General features: G+C 36.3%; 1 protein-coding gene across 2 annotated transcripts; it reads left to right on the top strand.

The window, feature by feature from the left end:
- Positions 1–1,668: 1,668 nt before the first annotated feature.
- Positions 1,669–12,280, top strand: LOC306867149 (profilin-2-like). 2 transcript variants are annotated; one of them, XM_079412700.1, is made up of 3 exons: positions 1,669–1,954; positions 7,820–8,012; positions 10,966–12,280. In XM_079412700.1, the coding sequence occupies exons 1-3, from the start codon at positions 1,823–1,825 to the stop codon at positions 11,061–11,063; spliced, it is 423 nt and encodes a 140-aa protein (XP_079268826.1). In that variant the 5' UTR covers positions 1,669–1,822; the 3' UTR covers positions 11,064–12,280. The 2 variants fall into 2 exon arrangements, with proteins under 2 accessions (XP_079268826.1, XP_079268827.1); XM_079412701.1 differs by having other exon boundaries at positions 10,612–12,279.
- The last annotated feature ends 532 nt before the right edge of the window (positions 12,281–12,812 follow it).

The following is a 12,812-nucleotide window of genomic DNA, read 5'->3' on the forward strand; positions in this document are numbered from 1 at the left end:
TTAACACTAGGCTATGTGATCATTCAAGCATGTTTTATGTAACTTGTTAATCTCCATTAAACAAGTAAAACGTTCTGCTTTCTTCTAAAGAGGCCTGTTAATACACAAATCCGAAAAATGTAAACTAGCCTAGTTAATATTTCCACTACATGTGTTCAAGCTTCTGGGAAATGACTTCATTTTTCCTGCTGTCACTTTTGTAAATGTTCCGTCTAAAATATTTAGCGTGCTCAAGAGTTGTACTAGAAAGCTCTTGAATGCTGCTTTAGTTGTTTCTCTCTGCACTACTAACAATAACATGGACACTGCTGTTTTTGTGCCAGCCAATAATATGCAAAAATAAAATTGAGACACTTTTAATAAAACGTCTGCTGAATGAATAAGTGCAAAAATAGGTATATCTATCGACTGTTTTTGAAAATATAACAAGAAATAAAATGATTTATTTTCTGGCTTCTGAAGAGGATCTTTACGCAGACAAATGAATGCTGTTCAGAGGTGGAATAAATGCATTTACACAGCAATTACAGCTGTCTACTGTTATACTAGAGGCTGCAGAGCAGGCATCTAATCTAGTTTTTCTGCAGCATTATGTCTTGACACTGAATTTTGAGCTGGCACAGACTTGGCTGTGTAATATTCACCTTATGAATATGAATTTGTAATGTCATTGCGTGATTTGTCCACAAGAGGTCGGAAGAGGCTATGATTTATGTGGTGATAAACAACAAATCCGAACGATTTGATGTAGTCAAGCTGACAAATGTGTTTTATCAGGTTTCATTAAGTCAGTTGTGGATGTTGCATACACAGATACACATAATTTGATGTAGATTGCTACATAAAGCAGTTTGTCCATTTCTTCGAAAATCCACCTCCCAGATAGCACGTCTGCAAGATGTCTGTTAAAGATCTCTTGATCTGGAAAGCATCTGCTGTCTACAAACGTCTGGCAGACATCAGTTTTACATTCAGTCTAAATCATAAACATCTTAAAGACATCTAATAGACGTCTATTTGACATCTAAAAGGAAACGTCCTGTAGACATCTTGCAGATGTAAATACAGACATCAACTAGACGTCTCCGAGATGTACGTGTGCTATCAGGGCTGTGATCCGACCTGACCTGACCTTATTTCCCCACTGCATTGCAACTCAAATTTAATCAAATGTTAGGCTATTTGATCTCACCCCAAAATATCACTAACTTCATGAGGTCTTGCAGCTAACATGAATCACTGCTGCCACGAGGACCTTTAATAAAAACTGTTTGTGTAAAAAACAATAAAATAAAAAAGTTCTAAATCTAAATGAAAAAAGGAAGCTGCTTCAGAGAAAGGCCAACATTAGGTCACATCTGGAGTTTGTTTTTTTGCCATGTGACAGATCTTTTGAAACTGCGTTTGATGTGAATAATACGACTTTTGGTCCTGAAAGCAAAGTGAAATAGTATTGAAATAGCAGTCCCAGCATCATGGGTAAAATGTATTGTTTCTTGCATACATTACATACTTGTTCTACATTACATACACGCTTTAACTAACTTTGTCATGCAAAACGTGGCTTCTAAACGCTCGTGCACACTAGCGTCCAATCAGAGCTCGTATTAATCCGCGCACACGGCTTTGTTCTAATGGACCGCAGCCTAAGCGCGGAGGGATATCTGCACCCAGAGCCTGCATTCAGCCGGGACTCTTTACTGCTCAGACTCTCATTAGAGAAGGGGGCGTGCGGGACATCCAAATACACGGTAACCGCGAGAAACTGTCAGTCCCGTCTTTTTAAGGCTAGCTTGTGAGCGTTTGGAAGCAGAAGGCAGACATGTCGTGGCAGAGCTATGTGGATAACCTGATGTCGGATGGCAGCTGCCAGGACTCCGCCATTGTTGGGTGCAACTCGGACTCTAAATACGTTTGGGCAGCGCAGGAGGGGGGCACGTTCATAAACATCACGGTAAAGACGCCTTATTAACGGCACTCTTTATGCTGCCTTTAGTGGAGGGCTGAAAACTGTGGCTGTGTTTCAATAACTAGTTTGGTCCGAATGCGGCTTTAAACCGCGTTTAATTTGGAATTAGCGCCTAAAAATGAAGCGCCATTTAAGTTACTCAGCGATGTTTATTTTACAAAGAACAAGTGCTGTCTTTGTAGGAGACTCCCGAGGGTTAGGACACAGCCTGTCTGCCACTGTAGGGCCCGATCCGCTTGAATGGGAATGAAAGCTAACGTATGCTAGCTGCTAGCTGACGAAACAAAAACATAATTTGGAGAGATTTTTGTTCACCCAGAATGAGTGTTTCAATTTCTTGCGCCTTTATTTATTTTGGCTAAGTATGATCACTAGATCATTTAGGTTTGCTGGTTGTATTGGCGAACAATAATTATTGTGATGTGTAAAACTAAAAGTGCAGGTTGAGGTGGTGGACAGACTTGGTTTCAGTCATAAACAGGGAGGTGGTGTTAGTGTAAACAGGCCGATTCGAAAATCACGAGAATAGCGTTACGTACGTGAAGAAGACGCGCGTCATCCGCCGCGGAACGTGCGTAACGTAATCCAGAATACAGTACCTGCCCTCTTCCCGTTGTCCAAGATGGCGCGCCATAAATGGGTGTTAATAAAACAGCCCTATTTGACCTTTATTTCCTCCAGGTTAATGTGTTGCCTTCGGTTGTAAGTTTACTTCTGGGATATGTAGACTAAACATAGTTTAACATGTTTGTTAAGAGGTTTATAGGGATAGTTCACCCACAATTCTTTTAACTCCATTACTCACCTTCACGTCCTTTCATACAGAGATGTGATTTATTGTATGAATAAAAACACTGACACATTTCTCAGAATATCATGTTTGTGTTCTTCAGGACATGTGTTAGGAAGTACATCAGTGAATATATGACACAGTTTTCATTTCTGGTGAACTACAGCAACAGATGTACAACTTGCATAATTAAAGGGATAGTTCACACAAAAATGAAATGGTGTCATAATTTACTCAAACTGAGGTTGTTCCAAGCTTGTATAAGTTGTTGAACACACAAAAAGGATATTTTGAAGAATGCCGGTAACCGAATAGTTTCTCTTCTTCTCCATACTATGGAAGTCAATGGCTACCATCAAGTTTTTGGTTATTAACAAACGTTAACCATAGTCATGCACTTCTTTTGTGAATTCAGCTCTAAAATATTCCATCAGCTAGAAATTGGTACTTTTGGTGAGAAGAATAATGTCTGTAAGATTGTGAAAAAAATCCTTATCCAGTGATCATAAAAGACTGGAAAAGTCATGTGAATTATCTTATCAAAAGGACCAGATTCTGGTTCAGGTGTTGCTATATAGTCCAAAAAAACCCTTGTTGTTTCAACCCCGCATGACCTTGTGTTAAAGCTTGACCGCCTCTGTCAGTCATACGGGTTTGGACTGACAGTAAAAGCAGTAGGAGTTTCCTGTACTGATAGAGAAAGGAATGAGCCCCAAGTATGAGTTCAAAAAGGCTTCATGAAGTTCAAGGCTGTGTCTATCGCCATGCAAGCGCCTCCAGACCTCACTGGAAATGGCATCGGCTTGCTGATTCTCACCAGAGAGTAGCTGCTTTTGGTTTTATGCGGTTTGGCCTTAGGGGAAGAATCATAGTGGGCCAGTACAAACAAAACTACAGTCCAATGACAATCAAACGAGTAAGAAAATTGCACGTTCAGGCTTGATCAGTGCTGGCATTTGACACACAAAAGCGTTGTTTAATATGATTACAGCATTCCAGTTTGAGGGTTAGGCAGAATGCTTCCCAGATATGTCGAGTTGTAGAAGCTCCTGCTGATACAAATCACTTTTTATCATGCTCCAGAAATATCCTTTGAAAACTGTTGAGTACTCTAAAAATAAACATCCATATTTGCTGTTTAATGATCAAACTGGAGCATTTGCAGTCCGATGTAGTTTGAAGTTTTCATTGTTTTTGGAAGAATGTTAATCAGAATTGATTCGCTGTTGCGTTGTCCAGTGACTAGCTGACTAAGTGTGCTCGCATTTCCTGGAGTTGGCAAATTTCTGAAGTAAAAAAATAAGTAATTTCAAAATTTTGCTTTAAGCCCAAAGTATACTTTGTTTCTGTACGTATACACTAGGCGCATATGTGAGTCATTCTATATTTAGGGGTACATTTCAGGTCAGCCAAGAAGTCAGTGGTTGAATAATATATCCCCTTAATGTGCTAAATTAATTATTTGGCAAGCTTAAGCTCTAATGACTTTTTATATGTTAATCAAAATTAACGTTTGATTCAATATTTTGTCAACTGTTTTACAGACAAATGCTGTTTTTGTTTGAAGGTTTTTGAGTCTATTCACCAGAGTTGTTGATGTTATCTGTCTAACTGATTTAAAAATATGAATTTTGGGGCATCATAAGGGCGTTCTGTGAGATGATATCATGAAGGATGAAACTTTCTTCAACTTAAATCCAAAATATGCTGAAGTTAGCTTTATTCACCATCCTTACCAAAGACATCCATCTCCAGAGATATCCCCATGTTTTTGTCTGACGGTTTAGTTCACATTTAAAAGATTTATAACATAAAAACCACACAAGACACAGGTATGAACTTAGTATCCATAAAGCCATTTAAACACGCATTATAATAACATGCATTATGAAATTAATGACTATATTACATTATTATAAAGTTAAATGAAGTTTTATAATGCATCATGACACTTCAAGTTGTAAGGACTTGTTTAATAACATCATAACACTTCATCAGTCATGACTAGCGGAAATTAGGGTGACCATACGTGCCATTCTTCCCGGACATGGCCTGGCCAGGATTTCTAAATTGCTTTGATTCAAAGTACCTCGAGAGTCATACACCACACGCAAACAAAGCCAAAACCTAGATATTTTAGGCAATGTAGAAATCCTGGCCAGTATGTGTCCGGGAAAAATGGCATATATGTCCACCCTACAGAAACCGATATATGCCAAATCAATAATATAATGTGTATATAATATTATGGATAGGCCTACTGAGTTCATAGAAAGTGTGGCCATGATTAGATCAGTTAAGTTTATCCATTGTAATGCAAATCATGGTATTTAGGCAATTCCTAGGTAATTTCTGTGTAATGACAATAGTTTGTGAATATATATATATATATATATATATATATATATATTTATCAACAGCACTCAGTGGGAGCATAAATTGGCCAACAAAAGTTGTTTGCACCGCACTCTTTCGTTGCTTGAGCTTTCGCGTTGATCCATTAAATTACTTTTTATACAAAACCATGATCCGTACTCGCATGAAATAGTCTTTTCTTTTTGTTTTATTCTACATTTTATCACCAATAGGACAAGGACACATATGTTTCGCCTCAAAGGCCTTCCTCAGTGTGTATAAATTGACCCTGAATTGCCAACCATGTCAACCGTGTTAGTCCTTGTCAACTGAGTTACAGCTGATGGGTAACACGGTTGACATTTCGGCCATTTTAGGGCCTTGTGCAAACTGCTGACCTTGGACTAGTAAGTACATGACCTTGATTAACTTATGTTTTTATATTCTTTCTCTACATATTTATAAATATAACATGTGACAAGTTCACCAGAACATGTTGATAACACAGTTGACGGTCAATTAATCTACTCTACGTGCAGACAATAATATAGATAAAATATTGAAGAGGAAAAGTTATGACTTTCCACACAGTCTTCAAACTTCCCTCCAAAAAAGGAAAATACATAGTGATGTTGGACATGTGACTTTGGAACAAACCATTGCTGATTTATAGGGGGTTTTACAGTGAGTAACACAGTTGACACTGATTTCTCAGACGTACACAAAATGGGTAATTTAATGTAGATGCATGAGCAAAATATTTTTTAAAACACCTTTATCATAATTTAATGATTATTTTGCACAAATAATAAGAAATATATACAGAATTTATTTTAGAGCTAATCTGAAGAACAAAACCTCAATTTACCAAATCGGACAGCACAAAAACAGCAACTTCCAGTATAGAATAAGCCATTTTTGCAAGATAAAAGATGGATATCTGTTGGATTTTTGTATTAAATTAATTAGAAATGTGCCCTGATATAAAAGTGATCATTGTTTTAAATGAAAAGTTAAAGAAAAATTAGTAAAATTGATAAGAGTCCATGGACATGACATGTACCCCTAATTATAGAATCACTCATGTTTCCATATCCATTTGATAGTATGCGCAGGCGGTCGACACCTGTTTAAACGAAACTTAATATTTCTCCATTTATGACCGATTAAAAAAACAAAATAGCTTTTTACCCATTTAAAACGGTGGTGTCTGTTGTTGTCAGTCTCCACTATTTTGTTGTTTTTGTTTTCTACTGTTAAACAATGGCCCTGGCCAGTGTTGCCACCTTGTGGAACAAGTAATTAGTGCAAAACCAATTTAATGCACGTGTGACCTGGATACAAAAATTGGGTGTCGTGCATACTATTCTTTTGACAAAGTGTGCTTCACACGCACAGTATATGAAACCTTGCTTTTGCATAAAACCTGAGGTATACTTTGGGCTTCAGGGTTAAAGTTTTCCTTGTTCAAACTTGGCATCAAATTAGAGTTGGTTAATGCAAATTTGCTCAACGTAAAGGTGCGGTCAACATTTATCATTTAATATTGCTCAGTGAACTTTAGTGGACGAAATCCAATCATTTCAATAGCAATCTGCACGTTTGGGAATTTTGGGCAAAGCTGAAAGATCCGTAATTGGTGTGAGACAGTGGACCTTTATTTTATGCAAAATGTAGCGAATTTGACAATTATTGTTGCTCAGCATAATTGTGATGGTGACTTCAATAGGAGTCTGCATGATTGGGAATTTTGCTGTAATTTTCCCAACAGATTTCACAGTGGGCTCAAGTTGGTCTTGCAAATGACCAACAGAAAGCTGATTGGTTTAAAAGTGACTTTGGTGCGAGATGTTGAAACATTGCAACACTATTAACAGTAGACCTTTTATTTTAAGCAAAATTTCACTTTGACATTCATTGTTGCTCAGCAAGATTTTCTGGGTGAAATCCAGCCGTTTTAATAGGAGTATACACTATTGGGAATTCTGCGCAAAGCCTAAATATTTCCCCTCACAGATTTTGTAATGCGTTGAAGTTAGTCATGCAAATTCACCACGTTGATCAACCAAAAGCTGATTGGTTTGAAAGAATCCAAAAATTGCTACATTGAAAACAGACCTTTTTTGACTGCAAAATTGTACTAATTTTCACACATTTTGTGGGCAAAATCCAGTTATTTCAATAGGGGCAAGATTCCCCTCACAATTTTTTTATTGGATTCAAATTGGTCACGTGAATCTGCTATGTTGACCAACAGAAAGGTTAGAAAGTGTTAATTTGTACGTCACTATGACAATGTCACTATTGGCAAAGTATGTTTTTGTTTGTGAAGTTTTGCCAATATTTCACTGACGTGACCGCAGCTTTAACAACACTACATGAAAACAAAAACTGAGTTGTCAGGCAGATTTCATCACAAAAATAGGTTGAAGTCGTGTCTAGGCCAGGTGTTTCCAACAGCTGGTAATTTGTCTTTTCACACTAAAAATAAAACGGCTAGTTTGAACTGACTAGCCCACTATATTTAACTTCTCTTTTTGTTGTGTTCTTAATGACTCTGCATGAATCTCTCCATAAATTATCATACTGCCTACCTGCATTTTGTTGATTGGATTTGGCTGTTCATTAATCCATATTAAAATGTAAAAGACGACAAGATACAGTTCCACATTTAATTGTTTTTTTTGTTGTTTTTTAAACCCCAGCCCACAGAAATCGACGCCCTAGTAGGAAAAGACCGAGAAAGTTTTTTCACCAACGGCCTGACCTTAGGTTCAAAGAAGTGCTCAGTTATCCGAGACAGCCTCCTAGTCGACAGTGATTGGACAATGGACATAAGGACAAAGAGTCAAGGAGGAGAGGCCACGTACAACGTCTCTGTCGGCAAAGCAGCCAAAGGTACTTGTCCGTTCTTATTTCATCACAAATATCTTTTGTTAGTAAAACTTAATGTAGATAATAATAGTAATAATGTAGATTTTTTATTTCCTCAATATCTTTCCTGTATAACACAGGAGACTTGTGTACATGAAATTTATGTATCCTGATTATTTTAAATTTTATTTTCTGAAGCAGACTTGGTTTAAAAAAATGATTTATGACTTAATGGGAGAAAAAAGCCATTAATTATTCACAATTAGGTGCTGGGAAGTGGGTGAATCTCGATAATATGAAGAGTTTATTTGCAAAAAACGGTAAATGTTCAATAAAAAAAAATTAACTGAGTGCCGTGCATTAAAAAAGCTGGTATTGTCCACTTTCAAGGCATTGCAAGTTCAAGTTTTACTGCAGAAGCCGACAAGCACCCTTGTTGTTTGTGAACAGAAGCTGATAAGTCCATTCTAGCGAATCAGCGCGCTGTATTCAGGTCAGGTGACAAGGCCACTGTCATCTGAGGAGATTACAAAGATTAAACGAGTGCTTTTGTTTAACTCTGAAACATGAAATGTGGAGTTATCTTATTCATTAGCTTTTACTATAAAACAAACTTTCAATATATATAAAAACATGCTTTCAATGGACTTTAATTGTTAGTTACCTGCATTTAAGTTATTATTACTTGATCAAAACAACCCAACTGCAGCTTGATTGACATTACTTGGAATGCACAAAACAAAAGCATGAAATAAAAATGTTACGTTTTTGCAAATTAACTCTTCATTCATATATATATATATATATATATATATATATATATATATTATTTTTTTACTAGTGAGGAAAATGTAATGCAAAAATCCTAATTAACTGAAAAATAATGCTAATTTTGGCTGAAATATGACCTAATAATTTCTTTGAGAATCTTGCCTTTACCAATGTGGGTTTTCTACACCGTGTTTTGCAAAGAAATACAGCTAGTGATTTTAGAGCATCTCTGTTGATCACGAGACTTGAGCTCAGGTGATCAGGAAGTTTCTGGGACTTGTTGAGGTACATTCCCTCTCACATGCATGTGTGTTTCTGCTGCTCTCACACACATCTGGGGTCTGTCGCTCTGTAAAATGTGAGAGGATTTCCTGTTTCCTGAAATAAAGTGTTCCTTTATGAATCAATCTCTTTCTTATAGGTCATAGCATGTATTGAGGAGAGGAACTAAACTTGCTTTTCCTGCTTGAATTAAATGAATCACATGCTGCAATCTTTCTTTAACACTTAGGCTAATCAACACTTCCTGGAAATTAAATCCAAATCTATATCTCCAGATGAATATACTAATTGTTTGGTCATTGCTAAACTTACATGGTAACATTATAATAAGGTTCACAATACTACGGCGCTGTTGAATGCTTGATTCTGATTGGCTGACAGACATTTTAAGGTGTTGAACTGTGATTAACTGCATTACAGTTCCTGTTCACTGCCAAATTATTTCAGCTATTTCCAAGAGCCCTACGGCATGCAACGGCAAATGAACCAGGAAAAATAAAAATATCTCCCTAAAGGCAAGATGTGCAAGAAAGTAGTACATTTGAGTGTTGTAAGGATAAAAAATGTCACGTATTGAGAGGAAAAACTTGGAAGTCTTTGGTAATCGTGGTGTAAGTGGGATAGTGGATGATAAATTAGTGCCGCATTACCACCTCAGATGTGCATTCATTTTTAATAATTCAATTAATTTTTAATTCGGCCCGTCGTCAACCATTACTTATTAAGAGTAATTATATAATTAAGCATTACCTAAGAGGCAGATTTTTAATTTGCATAACACCTGATCCAGTGTGTAGCTTATATTGGCCAAAAAATGGGAAATTAATTTATGAAATTATAATAATATTAAAAATATATGAATTGTAATGTATATAAATAGTATAATACTATGTACTATTAACTATATTTAATATAATATTTAATTTATAACTTTTCAAAAACTTTAGTTGCAAATATTGTTAAATATCTATAGTACTATATGAAATATTCTAATTATTTATATTATTTTGCAATGCAACGTTATCATGACAGTCCATTCTTAACTTAAATCTTACATTGTTTCATAACTGAAAATAGCTTGTGTAATTTATATAATTTTAAATATTAAGTTAGTTATTTTATATATATTAAGTGTCAATATATACTCAATACATATTTATATAAAATGGTTGTTGTAACCATTATTGTGCATTATAATTAACATTACCATAATTGTATTTATTATTGTTTTCTTGTCAGATAAACTCTTCATGGTCTTAAAAACTTCTTTTTTTTTTTTTTTTTTTTTTAAGGAGTATGCAAATCTGAAATGGATGATACCACAAAAATAGCACATAACTCTTAAAAACGAAGTTGAATTATTATTATTAGTTATTAAAGTGTTACCAATAGTAGCTAAATGAAGGTATTTCCTCCAGGCTACAGTCTTTCCCTCTGCATGCATGTTATCGCGATCTCTTTCTGCTTTTTATTCTGTCCTATCTGGCCTCGTTGATCTTGGTTTGGCTTTTTTCCAGAGCTGGGATTTTTCCTGTCCCCTTAACTTCCTCTCTCTGTGTTTTTCTTTCAGTCTTGGTTCTTGTAATGGGCAAAGAAGGGGTCCACGGCGGCGGCCTGAATAAGAAGGCATTTTCAATGGCAAAATACTTGAGAGATTCAGGGTTCTAGGTTTTTTTTTTTTGATCAAGTAGTGAAATTTAGGGAGAGAAAAAAAAACAAGTCACCCACGTTCCCAAAAATAAGCTGTGAAGATTGTTTCCCCCCCTTGAAACACATGTAAAGTTTTTGGACATCTTAATAGCAAGGAAGGGTAATGAATCTTGTCAACAATTGCATCGCTTTAAGTTGGGAAAGTCGTTTCTTTTATCTTTCCACCTCAAGTTTGTTGATTTTTGTTCTTGTTTTTTCCCCTTGTGTACTCCAGCATTGGTTTTAGTCATGGGCAAGGAAGGCACCCATGGAGGGCTGCTCAACAAGAAAGCGTATCACATGGCTGATTACCTGAGGAAATCTGGATATTAAGACCCCTCCAATCCTAGCTGCTCATTCTGCTAACCCTTTTAGATGGCTTCATCATCCATTGGTTTTCAACTTCCATTTTGTGCTACCCAAACCCCATTTCTTTCCCATTAATGTCCATTTAATGAGTTCGGTCCCATTTTGGCACTACGAACCCATGGTGTGCTTCAGACCAAAAGCTAGTGTGTAAATTTCAAGTCTTTTTTGGGAGTTTGGTTGATTAACCAAGGGCTTGAGCTCAATTCCAATTCCCATTCCTAGATCCAATCTGGGAACGGTCGACTCTATGCATATCTACAAGCCTACCGAATGAACCCTAGTTAGGCTGGACGACATATTTAGCGTTTTCATCAAATTAAATATGGCGTCTGCTCTAACAAACGTCCGTTTTGTCATTTTTCCTCAACCTGAAGTTTGTCGCCATTGGCACATCAACACTAATTGTAAACGCGACACTACCTATTTATATATATTTTTCTCAAGTTGAGGCCTCGCTTAGTTGGCTTTACTATGATTTTTGAGCTGCAGGTAGCACCCCCCATCTCCCCCCCCCCCCCCCCCCCCCATCAACCCTACAATTGAATGTTTATTGACATTCCGTCATCGCATTTACTTTGCTAGCTTATGTAATGTATATTTTAATTAATTTTCAGACGACTGCCATTTCAGACAGTGGGTATCAGCGGTTTAGAGTTTCTTTTCAGTCAGACCAATTTTCATCACTGCTTGGGTTATTACACGCTACTATAAATGCTAACCAACAAAACACTAGCGTCTGATCGCAGACTTCAACACTTGAATCGAATTGAACCCGTACTGTTATGACTGTGGAATAAATTGCCTTTGAGTCGTCAGCGATACAACTGTCTGTCAAAACTTGATGTTTCATCAAGTCCAAATGTTGAAGTATACGACACTCAAATCATAATGTGTATCCTGTGCCATAATGCAGAGAATCTGTTGTTGCTGATTCAAACAGCTTCCCGAATGATTGTCACTTCTTTGTTCAGGGGTTTTTAGTATCAGCTGAAGTTCTGGCCTTGTGGGTATTTGTACAGGTGACTCAAGTTCATTTCTTTTTTTCCCCCTGTACTTTTTCATACATCTTGGATACAGTCTGATATGTCTGATTTCATACACACAAAATCTGAGAAATGCCATAAATTAATTTCACCACCTTGTTTACAGACAAATTAAATAAATCTATTCCAACCCAGTTACTTGTTGGTTTTCTTTGCTGTGTTGTTGTTTCAGGGTTCATCTCATGGGGAATCTTTTCTGTTTTTCCCCCAAAAAGTTTAAAGTAGATAATGGACTGTTTGCACAAAAATTGGAAATTGTTCATGGTAGGCAAATTTGTTTTATTGCAAATTTTTCCTGTTTTGCACACAAAAATTGAGAAGTAAAACTTTAACTGAATGTCACATTAAAACAATATATCAGACCTTCATCGGTTACCAAAAATGATCTGGCAATTACCTGGTAATGAGAAACACAGAATCTGTTGAAAGAACTTGATGAAATATGGATTTTTTGTTTTGTTTTATAAACTATACTTTTACTTCATTGCACAAAAATAATAAATGCTCATAAGCATTTATTGCACAAAATGAAAAGTGTTCATGAAAAAAGATGGAAGACAAATCCTGGAAAGTTTCCAAAAAAGATTCTGGTAAGTTTTCAGAAAATTTCCACCCATTTTCAACCCTATTTTTATTGCACAAAACCACATTTCTCTAAGGACCTTTTGTT

Source organism: Barbus barbus, assembly GCF_936440315.1.
Source record: "Barbus barbus genome assembly, chromosome: 49".
Lineage (NCBI taxonomy): Eukaryota > Metazoa > Chordata > Actinopteri > Cypriniformes > Cyprinidae > Barbus > Barbus barbus.

What these genes read in the sequence shown, in the direction of transcription:
- LOC306867149 (XM_079412700.1), top strand. Translation starts at nt 1,823, where the DNA reads ATGTCGTGGCAGAGCTATGTGGATAACCTGATGTCGGATGGCAGCTGC. An exon ending in GCACGTTCATAAACATCACG is followed by an intron (nt 1,955 to 7,819) that starts GTAAAGACGCCT and finishes TTTAAACCCCAG; the next exon opens with CCCACAGAAATCGACGCCCT. An exon ending in TGTCGGCAAAGCAGCCAAAG is followed by an intron (nt 8,013 to 10,965) that starts GTACTTGTCCGT and finishes TGTGTACTCCAG; the next exon opens with CATTGGTTTTAGTCATGGGC.